This window comes from Rhipicephalus microplus, chromosome X (assembly GCF_043290135.1).
Source record: "Rhipicephalus microplus isolate Deutch F79 chromosome X, USDA_Rmic, whole genome shotgun sequence".
Classification (NCBI taxonomy): domain Eukaryota; kingdom Metazoa; phylum Arthropoda; class Arachnida; order Ixodida; family Ixodidae; genus Rhipicephalus; species Rhipicephalus microplus.
Window position 1 is genome coordinate 287,557,587 of NC_134710.1, and position 15,410 is coordinate 287,572,996.

General features: G+C 43.1%; 1 protein-coding gene across 1 annotated transcript in view; it reads left to right on the forward strand.

Moving 5' to 3' along the window:
* Col4a1 (Collagen type IV alpha 1) overlaps positions 1–13,754 on the forward strand; it is a 71,266-nt gene extending 57,512 nt beyond the window's left edge. Inside the window, exons 25-38 of the mRNA XM_037413898.2 lie at positions 512–673; positions 1,191–1,361; positions 2,443–2,721; positions 3,279–3,454; positions 4,274–4,517; positions 5,381–5,488; positions 5,959–6,030; positions 6,136–6,258; positions 6,383–6,625; positions 6,960–7,094; positions 7,322–7,453; positions 10,611–10,919; positions 11,470–11,759; positions 13,319–13,754. Coding sequence (XP_037269795.2) covers positions 512–673; positions 1,191–1,361; positions 2,443–2,721; positions 3,279–3,454; positions 4,274–4,517; positions 5,381–5,488; positions 5,959–6,030; positions 6,136–6,258; positions 6,383–6,625; positions 6,960–7,094; positions 7,322–7,453; positions 10,611–10,919; positions 11,470–11,759; positions 13,319–13,588 — 2,714 coding nt within the window. The 3' untranslated portion in view covers positions 13,589–13,754. The remainder of the gene's footprint in view (positions 1–511; positions 674–1,190; positions 1,362–2,442; positions 2,722–3,278; positions 3,455–4,273; positions 4,518–5,380; positions 5,489–5,958; positions 6,031–6,135; positions 6,259–6,382; positions 6,626–6,959; positions 7,095–7,321; positions 7,454–10,610; positions 10,920–11,469; positions 11,760–13,318) is intronic.
* The last annotated feature ends 1,656 nt before the right edge of the window (positions 13,755–15,410 follow it).

Genomic DNA, 15,410 nt, shown 5'->3' on the forward strand with positions numbered 1-15,410 from the left:
ATAAAACGCAGAGGTTTACAGGAGGGTTTGAAGCAATCAGTAGCAGTTGAAGAAGGCCGGGTTGAGTTCTTCGTTTTGACGCATGGAACAGACAAACTATTCTTGTCTAAACTTTTCCTTCAAGTTTCCACCAGTTTTTCATTCAGTCATTGATCATAGTGCAGCTAAGATATTAGCACTACTAAAGTGTAGATGTGCATATATCCCCCTGAATTTCATGTGAGACAATCTTTATGGCAGATGAGTAGTATCACCTCTTTGCTATACGTTTAGCGACCATTCTTTCTGTGATTTCGAAGCAAAAGTATAGCAGGTACATTAAGCAGGCACATTGTTTTTTGTTTCCACCAGAGAATCGGCGATATAAAACCGGCTTTATGTTGTAATTATTAAGGGTGGACAGAATTGCAACACTTACACTAGACTCGAAGTCAAGGACGACCCTGCGCGAATGGCAAACATCGCTCGACAAATATTTGATCTTACCGTCCTTTGGGTTCTTGATGTGCAGGTGAACCAGGACTGCCGGGATTCCCGGGACCGAAGGGTGACACCGGTGCCCCAGGATTGCCCGGTGTATTGGGCGAAAAGGGTAACAAAGGTGAACCAGCGAGAGAAGGTACCCCCGGACCTCAAGGACTTCAAGGTTTGCCCGGACTCCCTGGGGAGAAAGGTTTGTATGACATGCACGAGCTTTATTAGGACAAGCGGGAGTGGCCTGTAGACATTATTCAGGGACTGTTTTCTGACTATGGCGTGGCCTGGCATCAACAAGAGTCGACATATACTGCGCTTTTTAAATGTCATGTAAGAGATCATGGAAAGGAACATGCACAAACTCCAGTCGGTGAGCTGCTTGAAGGTTGATACAACGTACATCTTAGATTGCGCATTAATATAAGCTAAAACCTCGCAGTGTCATATAAGAAAGCATGCCTTAAAATAATTTCATTTGTGACTATATAAACACATAAACTATATAAAGAGACACAGTTATGAAAGCTTTCATACTGCTCAACCCATGACCCAATGTCAAGTCTGAATCGAGTAAGATGCTAATCTATAACGCCTTGTGCCGTTCGGTAAGTAGGAAGATTCCTTAAAGAACAGTGATTACTTAGTTGGACCTGATTTCAATGTGCATGATTTGTTAACGTGGAAATTGACGTCAAACTCTGCCAACATTACAGGCGAGCCCGGCTACCCTGGCCTATCAGGATCACCTGGTGCACCAGGACTTCCAGGACAAAAGGGTGAAGCCGGCTTTCCTGGCCTTCCCGGTCTCCCTGGTTTTGATGGAGCGCCAGGAGCGCCTGGAGAGCCCGGACGTGACGGAACTATTGGCTTTCCGGGAGTACCAGGTGCTGCATTTGCTCATATATGTGGTGGGGAGCGCTTCATAGCCACCAGTGAATTTTAGCCCAAACAGAATGATTCTACTACACATTGATCTTTCAGCGACATGTTTTTACTCATGCATGACAAAAATTATCTCTAGTGATGCATAGCAACGCTATTAACATTTTTGTGGAAGCATGAGTGTTTGGGCGAAACTATGCTGCTGGCGAATACATCGCGATGTAAAAGTTATAATGGTGCCGATGACAATGCAAAGTACCACGTTAGACATAAACGGAAGGCTGTCAATGCCAATTTAAGTTCACATACTATATCTCCTTGGATTACAGAATATTAGCACAATTAGTGGTGCTGACATCAGAGCTGACATCCTTACCATTACAAGGCTGAAGGTAAACTTACTGCTCACGACAATTAGCTTCAACTTCACGTGTGATAAGAGAAGACGTAGATAAAAAATTATATTCATTATAATCAGTTGTGGAAGACCAAAATATCTGCTTTGAAAACTTGACAACCGGTACCTAAAAAATTAATTTTTGTGTAACCTTTTGTAGCTCTATCACCATGCTTACTAGGTGCAAAAAGCTCGCAAAAAAAGAGAAAACTAAGTATGTTCGCACTATTCATTTTTATCTCGTACTTAGTCAGTCATATTATAGGAAGCATGCACCAAACAGACATTTTCCCACCGTCTGCGTATTGTTGCTTGATCGTTTTTCAGTAAAGAAAGGTGACACGAAATTCTAAAGAGAGAAAACTAGATTTAACAAGTTTTGAGAACACTCATAGGGCTAAAGCCCTCCAAATTAAAAAAAGACATCTTTTTCACACCACGCTCATGCACTGGGACTGTGATTGAAGCATCAACTCCAAAGAAAAACGTTAACTGAACAATTGCTGTGTCAGTACAAATCTTGTTCATTGGTAACAAATGCAACTATAATAAATCAAACACTTGAAATAAAGCTCTTCTTGTCTTCATTGAAGTTTATTTTTATGCCTTTTGGCTCACCGCTTCAATGAAATTCTCTAGCTCGCTCCCTCACGAATACCGTCTTACCTACTTTGCTCTATTTGAAGGTGAAAAGGGTGACAAAGGAAGTCCTGGATTCCCTGGAATTTCTGGCCAGCGTGGTGCCGATGGACTACCGGGTCTGGCTGGCGAAAAAGGCGACGCCGGCTACCCCGGTGCTCCTGGACCCGTCGGTCCCCCAGGAGCACCTGGATTTAAAGGAGAACCTGGACTACCCGGAGTGCCAGGAGAAAAGGGTCTACCTGGAGACGTTTCCGAAAAGGGAGACAGAGGTTACCCGGGTCTTCCTGGAGCCCCTGGCCCTGTTGGTCCCCCAGGAGAACCAGGTAAGCTGAAAAATAGATGCGAATTTTGTTGACCTACTGTTATCAGCAGAATTCTTGTCAGAAGCTGATATATTTTTTTTAATTAATACTATTTCGACAGAGACGGTTATCGTGCTTAAGAACACAAAAAAATGCCGTTAACGCAAGCGGAAGAGATTCATGTGGAGAAGTAAGTGTGCAGCCACACCAACCCGTGTTCGTGCGCGCTCATCGCAAGGACATATGCACAACGGCTTTTCGTCAGTTTGGAAGACCTATAGTGCAAGCGTGCTAGAATCAATTTGGGGATTTTCACGTGCCAAAATCATGTTTATGATTATGAGGCTAGCCGTCCTGTGGGCTCTGCAATAATTTCAACCACTTCGTGTTCTGTAACGTGCACCTAAATCGGACTAAAATAGCTTTTTTTCTTACCTAGTGGAAATGCGGCCGCCGTTTCCAAGAATCAAACTCGCGCTTTCGTACCCAACAGCGCAACATTTAAGTTGATAAGCCAGCATATCAAGTGAAAGACGCGCAAAGACCATGTTATTACATCTACTGGCTTGTATTTGTAGGTTATGACGGAGTTTCTGGTCTAAAGGGAGAACCTGGACCACCAGGCCAAGGTCTGCCAGGCCTTCAGGGCCCGCCAGGAGAGAAAGGAGCTGATGGGTTCCCAGGTGTCCCTGGAACACCAGGAGAGAAAGGTGCTGATGGAGCACCTGGTTTTCCCGGTGCTAAGGGAGATAGGGTAAGGGCTCTGCAGAGTATTCAGAAGTGCAAACCAGATACTATGTCAATAGTCACCGTGACTCGATACATTCTTTGGTGAGGAATTTACTCTGGCACTTTATCCACAGAATTCTTTATTCAGTTAACCTGGAAACAGAAGTATTCTTAATTTCAAGGAAAGGTCGATCCGCATTTAGCAGGTAATTCAAGTTATTGGTCGATCATAGATGCTGCGAAATCGTTGTTTCTTGGCAGTTTCCTACGGCAATTCATAAACATTGGAAACGCAGAGATTTATCCCTGCGTGATATCGTGTAACTACATGGGTACTTTTTGTCTCTTTCTGCAGTGAATTGATGTTTGCAATTGTGAATTCACAAGACATATCAGCAAATTACTTCAAATTCGTTTTGATCATCACAGTACTCAGTTGTGATAGTTCAGCATGACGACAATGTGAATGCACTTCGAACATACAAACAGAGATGAGATGAGACGCACTGTCTTGTTTCATCACACGTTTGTGCTTTGTCCACGTCTTTCGCTTCGAAATGCGTTCCTATCATCTTCCTTTTGATCATATCCTGCGGTGTGTGCATCTGCTCATATTTTTTTGCTTCTTTTGTCTTCATACGCACTTAGTCTGTAAGTGCAAGTTACACGCTGAGTATCACAACGTGCTTCATTTGGGAGCAAATTCATCTGCTTCACTGCTAATCTGCTCCGAAAACTTCCTGTTACGGGTGCGGTGCCACGTAGCGGACGAACCATAAAAATATCCAGGACAAGTGCAGTACACATGATGTGCAACATGCTAACTCTCACGTGGCAAACGCAGGGCTTCCCCGGTATCCCAGGCCCTCCAGGTCAACCTGGACGTGATGGCGCACCAGGTATACCAGGACCAAAGGGATTGGATGGTGCCCCAGGCTTACAAGGCATCAAGGGAGACCGCGGACAAGATGGCTATCCGGGACCTACCGGTCCCGCCGGACCTGTCGGACCTACCGGATCACCTGGTTTCCCCGGCCTAGACGGAGCGCCAGGCCAAAAGGGAGACCGTGGCTACCCTGGCATCCCCGGTATGATGACACTTTCACGTGCAGTTCTATGTAATAGGTAGGATTAGTATTGGGAGTCTCTGTAAATTATCAAACAAAAAAAAGGCGAGGTCATATGGTAGCTGGAATAGCATAACATGCACTGCAATATAGTTATCTTGATCACAGCATCTTATGGCCATTCAATTGGCTCAGGGTAGTACTAAAGTTAGTATACTGTTTGAACTTGGAGTTACTGTGGTAATAAATATCAATGTAAAAATAGAGAATTCTGCATGAATAGTACCGGTCATAATGTAGAAGTTACGTCTAGTTAAAAATGAGGTAACTCTAATCAAAACATCCAAAAATCTGCGATTGGCTGATCATGTTTATCAGGGAATTTAAGTCTGTCACTTAGGTCGTATAAAGCACATGTAAACCAAAGAGCAAGGCATTTTGTTTTCTATGTTTAATTTGGATAGCTTGAATATTAAACACAGCGATGTAAATAATGGAGTCAGTTTCGTTTTGAAAAGCATGAGGGACTTGGTTTACGTAGATCACTTTCTTTGCTTACGCATTGCTCTGCGAAAATATCTTTGTGTTTTAGGTTCATCAGCAGACGTACCCACATGCATCTAGTGCTGTAAGTGCTCTTGTAGTAGTAAGTTGAAATTTATGTACAGGGAGGCAATCAGGGAAGCTGCATATGTTACTATCTCTATGATAACTGCATGTAGACTCCAAGCATTTGACTTTATTGCTATCAATTGTCTTAGACAAACTTGTCACTGAGTAATTGTTGCTAACAAATCAAAATATTTAGTAAACAACAATTATACAAGATTATGTGGACTCACAGCAAAATTGTTGCCTCATCAGTGGATGTGTGCTCTTTGCAGGCGTAAAGGGAGAAAAGGGTGTGAAGGGAGACGAAGGTGTTCCTGGCCTTCCAGGTTTTCCCGGTGACAAAGGAAACCGAGGATACGATGGAGTTCCCGGACTCCCAGGTTAGATGGTGGTTGTCTCTGTCACATTGCTCAGACATATTTTTATTTTACAAGAAACCACAAGCATATATTTATGCTAAGTGGCATGCATGATCTGATTATACAAGTGTGCATAAACAGTTTGTGCCTTTTTTTTAGAGCAGGAAGGGCTTTGCTCACTCAATGACCATCAAGTAGAGCAATAGAAAAATGATACTGTAGACACACACCAGTGAACTCAGCACCTCTGGCTTCGATTTGAAGCACAAAGCTGAGATAAGTTAGAACAATGCCTAAAACAATTTGCTCAGTGGTACAATTGATAATTGGCAATTGTCATCTACCTGTTTTAATGTCACAATAATTTTATGCAGTTCACGTGTTATAGTAGAGAAAAATACAGTCAAAATGTGCCAAGCATCAGATGCGAAAATTACGTATTACGACTGTTCTAATTCATTTGCCGTGAGATGATACATGCTCTTTTGCAGGTGAAAAGGGAGACAGAGGGGCGCCCGGACTGCCGGGTCTTGCTGGCCTTGATGGAGAACGAGGGTTCCCAGGTGCGCTAACTGCTCCCTGTTGAGCAGTCTTCCATCAGTGGGAAGAATTTTGCTAGCTAGAGAAGGTTAGTGTCTATTCGAAATCATATATCTTTTTTTCTGTAGGTGCCCCCGGACCTCAGGGCCTTCCAGGACTTCCAGGACAAGGGGGAGTCGGTGCCAAGGGTGAAAAAGGCGACGTTGGTCGACCCGGCCTAGATGGTTTTCCAGGAGTTCCAGGTTTTAAGGGTGGGTGAGCTTGGCCTAGTGCTTCAAAAATACTCTGGGACCTTTTTCCACACTACTCTAAATTTGCTTGTCGGTTTATCCATATTCGCTTTTAGTTTTTCTAACACGCGTGGTTCCCAAACAGGCGATGCGGGTTTTCCCGGTCTACCCGGTCAGAGAGGACCCCCAGGCGAGTCCCCCACTGAAGGTATTCCTGGACAGAAGGGTGAGCGCGGCTACCCCGGCCCTCCTGGTCTGCCTGGTCAGGATGGTTACCCAGGTCCCAAGGGCCAAGATGGTTTCCCGGGCCGTGACGGTGATAAGGGAGATGCCGGCTTCCCAGGCCTTCCCGGACCCCCGGGACCACCTGGAGCACCAGGACTTCCCGGTAAGCCACGCGTTGTCAACTAAACAAACGGTGAAATGCGAGCTAGTACTACCTAGTTAACTTTGCCGTGTAGTATTTTACTTCTTGTCACACCTGCACTTCATATTAAGGACACCTTCTAGAAGTCTGAGATTTTGCCCTGTTTGAACAATTTTGTAAAAAGGTTAAATTATCTTTTATATAAAGATGCAATACATATATTTACAAGTGTGATCACTACGCGCCTGTCGAAGTGACTTTCGATCATTTGTTCAAGCACATAAGAAATCGCTAAAAGTTAATTCCCATTGCCACTGATTACCCTCATGCATTGCCAATATCTTTTGTTCTGCAGGCCAAGATGGATACCCTGGCGTTTCTGGAGCAAAGGGTGACAAGGGTGACGCCGGATTCCCGGGTCTTCCAGGCTTGGTTGGCCTCAAGGGAGAACCCGGTCTTCCTGGATTCGCTGGTTTGGACGGTCCCCCCGGTAGGGTACCATTCGGTGTTTCACTAACCTCGTTAATTACCCATCAGTATCACACCTATGCCGTTAAAACAAAAGTGATGCTGTCACGAGGTCTTTTAAATATTTCTGTCATTTTTCTACCTGCGTTCTTTTACAATAACACATTTTACATCTGTGCAAATGTTCTGGCGAAAATTGAGTGGCTTGTTATGCTGTGTGAGCCATATGAATTCATTGGTTGTTTGCAGGGTACCCTGGTGCTCAGGGAGACAGAGGAGAACCAGGCCTTGTAATACAAGGTGAAAAGGGTGAGCGCGGACTACCAGGTCCTCCGGGGCTAGCAGGACCTAAGGGCAACCCAGGAGCTCCAGGTTTCCCAGGTTCGTATGTGGCAGCCTATATCTACTATGTTGTTTTTATACAGGCAAAAGCTGTTATGAGATCACAACATGGGTCACGTACAGTACTGTTGTTGTCCGCCGCCGCCACCACCAGTGTCCGTAACCACTATCACACAAAATAAGAAACAAACTTAATAAAACTAAAAAACAACAAGTGTTACATAGTAGGATTCGAACCCCGGACCACTGCGTGCTAGTCCAGTATTTTACCACTCAGCCACGCCAGTGCTTATGATTTGTTTGCAAACTTGACTTTGGCAGGCTAAATGTCTTGAAAGAAATTGTGTAATAATGAGTAATAAACCTTAATTTTATAACAACAAAAGAACAACCAGGCTTCAAACAATCGAAATCGCGTAACGAGGAGGTCATTCAATGCTCCAACACATTACAAAGGATTGTTCATCACCTAATGACGGTGGCACATACCTGCTTCATACGTAATTTTTTCATCATCGTCAGTCACTGAATGCAACACAAAATTTGCACAAATTTTGTGGCAAGTGTTTAGCTGATACAACGCTTCTTGGAAGGATAACGAAGGATAGCAAAGTGAATGCAGGCTAACTACACAAAAATTATGATTATATATGAGGTAGTGGATACCTAGCAAGTGTGCTTTTAGCATTTACCCAAAGAGTGTAAGAAAAGCCTTTGAAAGGCCACTTTTCATGCTTTCGCTGTGACTGTGCTGCGCGTTCCATGCAGGCCTGGCAATTTTTTTTTGTCAGCCCTTGTGCACTCAGTCTTGGACGTGTTTACTGAGTGAAAGTTCGAACCCATGGATTTAAAGGGGGCTGGGGCCCATTTAAATGGGGCTTGCTGAGAATCTGTGCGGTGTGAGGTCCAGAAATTGCGCCATATATTTTGTCCGCATTGATTTGTAACCCATGCACTCTTCCATGAGAAATCTTTTTTCAAAAAGAATTTAAGCAGACCCCATTTCTTTTGGGAGCAGATGTCACGTGAAGCTATAGGTGATTAGTGGCCTATACCAAACTTTTTTTTACTGCATTGAATTAAGCATTCTGAGTCAGACCGACTTCTGTGCGCACTTTGATTAGTTATGGGTATTTCGCGAGCACACCCGAAGCGAACAATTTTGGGGGGGACATGGAAGGGGAGGAGAGCTTTTTCTGATAGCCTTGACTCTTTGAGGAAAGTATCTATTTTAAGGAAAGTATGTGTTTGAGAAAGCAACAATGGGGGAGGCCTCCTGCAACTTTACCCATTACTGGCTACTGGAGCAGTCGTGAGCTTACCGAGCGTGTTGATTGCACTGACGTAAAATGGTATCCTATGGTCCGTTGGGACGTCCATACTCATGTTAGAGCACAGAATACAGTTTTATTAAAATGAACAGATGGCTAGGGTGTGATGATGTGTAAACCTTAACAAGTATTTTTTTGTCATATTCTTACGGGTGAAGCCATGGTTGGTCACAGCTTGGCTAATCATTGGAGTTGATATATATTGGCTATTGCATTGTTACAAATGCTGATGGCAAATACTGCAAATGCAGTTGACGTTGCCGTGATATGATGATAACAAAGGTCTTTTCTGTAAGCACTATCAACCACTGGGGTAGCTCTGTAGGTGATTAGTTGACTGCCAGGCGAAATTCCCGGGCTTTATCGGGGTTTTAACCATGATTTTCACTCTCTCTGTACCTCTGATATGTTTCCCATTGACAAGACTGTGGACGCCAGCCCGAATTTCAGGCCACACAAGCTCCATAATGTTATCACCATTCTTGGATTCATATGAATGGTGAATCACCATTGCTCATACCCGCATTTCATGGGCCGTGGCATACGAGTATATGCCTCAGGTGACTGGAGCGAATGGTATTATGGCGCACGCGACATGTATCTCACGTGATTCATATAAAAACCTGTTCGTCCTGTTCGACGTACACTTATGCCCTCCCGTGTAAACTTTGGTGTTTCAAGTTAAGCAGACGAGCATGACAGCGCCCAGACGTTGGAAGCTACATAAATAACCAGTTAGAAATATTCAAGGTGTCTTTGTATTGCTAAGAAATGCCTCGCATTTAATACTGCATTCGATGCTGTTATGACAACTTATGTACTTGGTTCTTGTAGGACCCACGATTCTATTATACATATGCAATATACGCAGCTGCAAAAATTAAGGAAGGCATCACGTGGTGTGCTGTCATTAATAAACTCAGTTCTCTCGTCACAACAATCCTTAAGCAGCTGTCCTAATTAGTTGCTGGGAAGACCTTCACTTATACTGATATACACCTCAAATACAACAGAAAAAATAGAGCTAGCAGAGCTTTTGAAGTTATTCAGTAGGGGTAAGGTATAGCCGCCATCAGAAGGTATAACATGAAGAGAATCGAGCAGGCTGTAAAAAGTGACAGAAGCCTAAAAGCTGCGAAGGTGAACTTGTGCATATGCAAATACCAGATGTATGCATCAAAGGACAAGGAAGGCGAAGTTAAAACCAATATGGATAGGATTGTCGAGGTGGCGTAGGAACTCTATACAGAGAGCTGCCCGGAAGCCAAAACAACCAAGATGATACCGTGAGATGTAATTATAGCCAAAGGGAATTTGACATCTTACCAGTAACGACAGGGGAAGTAATGAAAGCTCTATAAAGAATGCAAATAGGAAATGCCGCTGGTGAGGATAACAAAGAACCTGCTGAAAGATGGCGGAGAGATTGTATTAGAAAAACTGGCCACCTTATATACGAAGTCTCTCTTGACGAGAAGGGTACCAGAATCTTGGAAAAACGCCAACATCATTTTAATCTATAAGAAGTGAGATGTCAAGGGCTTGAAAATTTACAAGCCGATCAGCTCACTGTCCATTCTCTACAAGCTATTTATGAAAACAATAGCTAATAGAATTAGGACAACATTAGAATTCAATAAATCAATAGACCAAGCAGGATTTCGTACAGGCTACTCCACAATGGACCATATTCATACTATCCTGTCCTCCTAACTTGTCATGTATGTGTACGTTCATATTGTGTGCTGGCGTAAATACGCAGGCAAAAAAATCTCGAGGTGGGAGGGCGGGAATTCGAATTATTTAATGCCACTCCTGCCTTCACTACGCCAATATTAAGCGTGGATTGCTGGCCTCCGGCGCAGGGCTCAAGGGAGATGCTGGTCGACCAGGTCCACAAGGGCCTCCAGGACCAGTGGGTCCTGTGGGACCAAAGGGAGAACGTGGTCTTCAAGGTACTGCAGGTCTGCCAGGTCTGCCGGGAGCACAAGGTCAACCAGGCAATCCGGGTCTGCCAGGGCTACCCGGTGGCGACTATCTCATGGGAATCTTGCTGGTTCGCCACAGCCAGTCGGCCACCGTGCCGACCTGCTTCAATGGCATGACCAAGCTGTGGGATGGCTACTCGCTCCTATACATCGAAGGCAACGAGAAGTCCCACAACCAAGATCTCGGTTAGTGGTCTCCTCCTCAAACTTTGTTACTCGCATGCAGCCGAATGCCATAGGTGCACCACGTAACATAATGATGACTTGTCTCGCAAAGAATCAGTAGGTTTAAATTTTATTTTAATCTTTGCAGCATTAGATACAGCAAAATATGTTCATCTCATATGGAAAGCTACTCGGCTGTATCTATGAACGTATGAATGTATGTGCGCGGAAGTGGCCAAACAGTGCTGCATGCTTCGACATAAAAATCGCACTTTATTTACCCTTTGTGACTCCACACTCCAAAAAAATAGTTGAAAAGGGGTGTTTTACGTTGATGATCTTCACCTCTGCTGTGATGTATGAAAATGGGCAAACGTAATTTGTTTGCACAATTACAAAAATCCCATGAGCTAAGCAATGGTGTAATTGCACCTCCCCCCTGTTTTTATTGCTGTCACTGAGAATAGCTTGAATCCTTTTATGACATCCGACTTTCTGGCGCCTTTCCTTTTTACCCCTTACCACTTTAGCAGCCGTCACGATGCTTCACTTCTATCCGCCTTTTTTGCAGGTTACGCCGGCTCTTGCCTGAGAAGATTTAGCACGATGCCGTTCCTGTTTTGTGACTTCAACAGCGTGTGCAATTACGCAAGCCGTAACGACAAGTCGTACTGGCTTTCAACGAACGCCCCGATACCAATGATGCCCGTTGGAGAAGACACCATTAGGCAGTACATCAGTCGATGCGTGGTCTGCGAAGCCCCAGCCAATGTCATAGCAGTCCACAGCCAGTCCATGTCAATACCCGAGTGTCCATCTGGAGGATGGAACCAGTTGTGGATCGGTTACAGTTTTGCCATGGTAAGCACTGAACTAATCCCTACTCAAAAATATTAATAAACCTACCAAGTTGTAATTTCTGCTGAGTTTTAGGGACAATATGGTTTCAGTATCTAGATGACGCATAGCACGGACATACAGAACACTCATTCAGCATGGCAGGTGCATGTGAAGGACTGTGGTGCATTTCTTTTCAGCTCCAAAGGTAACTAAAGGCAAATGGGTATAGATTCAGAGTGCAAAGACAGTAATAACGATCGTACGAAGTGTTGTCGGTGCTTGTTTTTGTTTGCTTTTTGGGTATTTTTGTCTAGTCTGACTCGATGCTTTCCAGGCTGCCTAGCAATGAGCTATGCCAAGTCTTCAGGGAGCTTTAGAGTTTATAGCTCAGCCAAGTAACATTGTATATGTTCTCAAACTCCACGTCTTACAGGTGTTTTGTTTGCGCTGCTTTGCTCGCCCACCTGACGGCATGTCCAAACCATAGGCCTGTGCAAGGGGGGGGGGGGGGGGTGGGGGAGCCCCTGCCTTCATTTACATAAGAGAGGGGCGATGGCAAAAAGTTCGCCATAGTGAAAAGGGGGTGGCGCGGCAACGAACCTTCACCTCCCCTCCATAAAGCGGAACCCTGCACACGCTTATGCTCCAAACAATGCACCATCTCTTGTTTTCTGCACAGCCTGAAATGTTGTGGAAGCTATGCCAGTAGATTGATAAGCATGTAACGCCTCACGGTATGTAACGCCTCACGTTTCGTTGTTAGCTTTCATGGTTGTAAATGTCCGTGCGAGAAGAGATTTAGCTTGTGCGTGAGGTGCAGCGATGGGCTTCTGCTGACGAAAACCTTGAATACGAATGCAACGAAATGTAAAATGCTCTAACGTGACATACAAACAAGTGATAGGCGCTGTTTTACTACTCAACCTGAATAGAAAATAATTTTGTGTATTTGCTAGTAAAATTACTCAACTGTATTTATTTATTTCTAATATTTTTACTGCAATATGTTTCGACATTCTCCAGAGCAATGCACAAGGCACATATCAAATGGAAGTATATACAATATGCATATACATCTTGATCACGATGACCCCCTTGCTCTTCTCAGGGGTGGTAATAAGAATAGAGGTGTGGGGTTGCCCCCTACAATATTACTAGCCGACCCACACCGTTTGTCTCTAATTATGTTCTGGAAAGCTGAGCTGATAGCTGGTCGCCCCTGCCTTGCTGGAAGATAATTGTCGTTGCAGTAATCCTGCAGGACGAAATTCTTGCGCCAACCCAGGGCCTTTTTACCAACAACATTCCAATCTTCCTATTTGTGCTAACAGGACCATCTCTGTGACGTTTTTATGGCGTCACAGTATGAAATAATTATATCAGCAATGGAAATGTGACGAGCGGAACTGAAGAAACGCGGAAGAATAAATCCGAGACAGGCTGGGACATACTTGTTTGTCTCCCTTTTGTGTTTTGTTACTTCAGTTGCGCTGCCATCAATTATGGACTAGCAAACTCAGTTGATACAATTCTACAGGTTAGCATTTCGTGTTTGTAATGCTCGAAACGTTGGAATGCAGCACACGGCCGCCGGCGCCGAAGGAGGTGGTCAGTCACTTTCCAGTCCCGGATCCTGCCTCGAGGACTTCAGGGCCACACCGTTCATTGAGTGTAACGGTGCGCGTGGCACGTGCCATTACTTCGCCAATAAGCTCAGCTTCTGGCTTTCCACTATCGAACAGGACTTCCAGTTCGAACGGCCTGTCAGTGAAACGCTCAAGGCTGGCAAGCTTCGCAACCGTGTTAGTCGCTGTGCTGTATGCATCAAGGACTCAAACATCGGCTTCTAGGCACACAGATGGCGAGTAAAAGAACAACGGACAGTGCCCAACAGGAGAGCTAAGGACCCACACTATATGTAATGGGGTGGAATGAGGTTCCGAAACACGATGTGGGTCCTTCTTTTCTTTTTTTTTGCACTTGACTCAAAAAAAAATTTTATTGTTGTTGTTGTTACTGTTTTCTACTTCTTTTTTGTTTTTCCTTTCATCAGCACAGGTGGAACCCAGCTTGTCTTCTTGCCGTTTTGTTGCAGGATAGTAAACGGCGCATTTGTACATGTTTTCATCGTAGCTCTTGAACTTAAACGGTGCTTCTTTTTGTTTTCTTCTAGACTCGACGCTAACATGCAAAGCTGCTTAGCAGCAAACTGCCAAGTCAAAATACCACACGTACCAACACACATTAATGATACTCGAAAACACCTATGAAGTGGATGCTCTTTTAATCAGACAATCAGGAACGCTTACTGTGCGATTCATGCTGGTGCTGTCCGCAAGTTTGCCAGTTACAATGCAAGGTAGCAGTGGAGAACTTGTCCCTGTATTTAATATCATTTGTTTTGCTTGAGCGTCTACCTTTTTTCTTGTTATGCTGCTGCGACCAATGAGTGGATCAAGGGTTCAAAACTTGAGATACATCGTCACGACATACATCTGCACCACTTTCGCTTTTGCAAAGTACGCCAAGCAGTTCTCTTCCTCTTTTTTCCCCTCTTTCAACAATGTGTGCTGCATTTTCTCCTGTAACACTGCCATTTTTATATTGTCAGACCAATTTTGTAGGCTGTACAACCTCACTGTGTGACGTCAAATGTGTTGTTTACTTGAGCAGCGCAGTCTAGAATTGTTTTTCTTTTAGAGCATCATGTTTGAGGCTTCTGGGGTCGGGGAACACTGCCATTGAACTTAAACTAGTCGCTCTGTGTAAAAAAATTATGTTGCATAAAATAAAACAATGCTAAGCATTTTTATGTTCCTAAACGTGGTGTTTTTTTGCATATTTTTTTCACTGTGTCAGAGATGTACTAGGAAGAAAACGAAACCGGCTCTAGTTACGCATTCGTTACCCATGCGTGAGAAATAAGTCCTAGCATGTCACTTGAGAAGTAATAGCGCGTTAGTCGTTACACACCCTTGTTCAAATAGGTGCGCTGAACAAAACACAGATGTGATGTGAAGTACGGATATAGGCAGTATAGTGTACCAAATTGTTCTTGAGTTGGGGGGGAGTGAAGGCAAGCCTTTGATGTATATATATATATATATATATATATATATATATATATATATATATATATATATATATATATATATATATATATATATATATATATATATATATATATATGTATATATATATATATATATATATATATATATATATATATATATATATATATATATATATATATATATATATATATATATATATATATATATGTATGTATATATATATATATATATATATATATATATATATATATATATATATATATATATATATATATATATATATATATATATATATATATATATATATATATATATATATATATATATATATACATACATATATATATAGAGAGAGAGAACTGCATTTGCACTTTTACGTGATTTTTGGTATACAGAGATGCAAGAACTTAGTAAGCAGTGTTTAATAAAGTTGGAGAAGTGTTCTCAGTTCTACGTAGCATACCTTAGGCCAATCATACATACACGTATTATGCACGTAACAATATTGTGAGTAACTCTTTTTGTGCATTACCCACAGAATTGTACCTAATAATTCAATTATGTTGATGGCTGCCTGCCCAACAGTGTAGAATCGTAA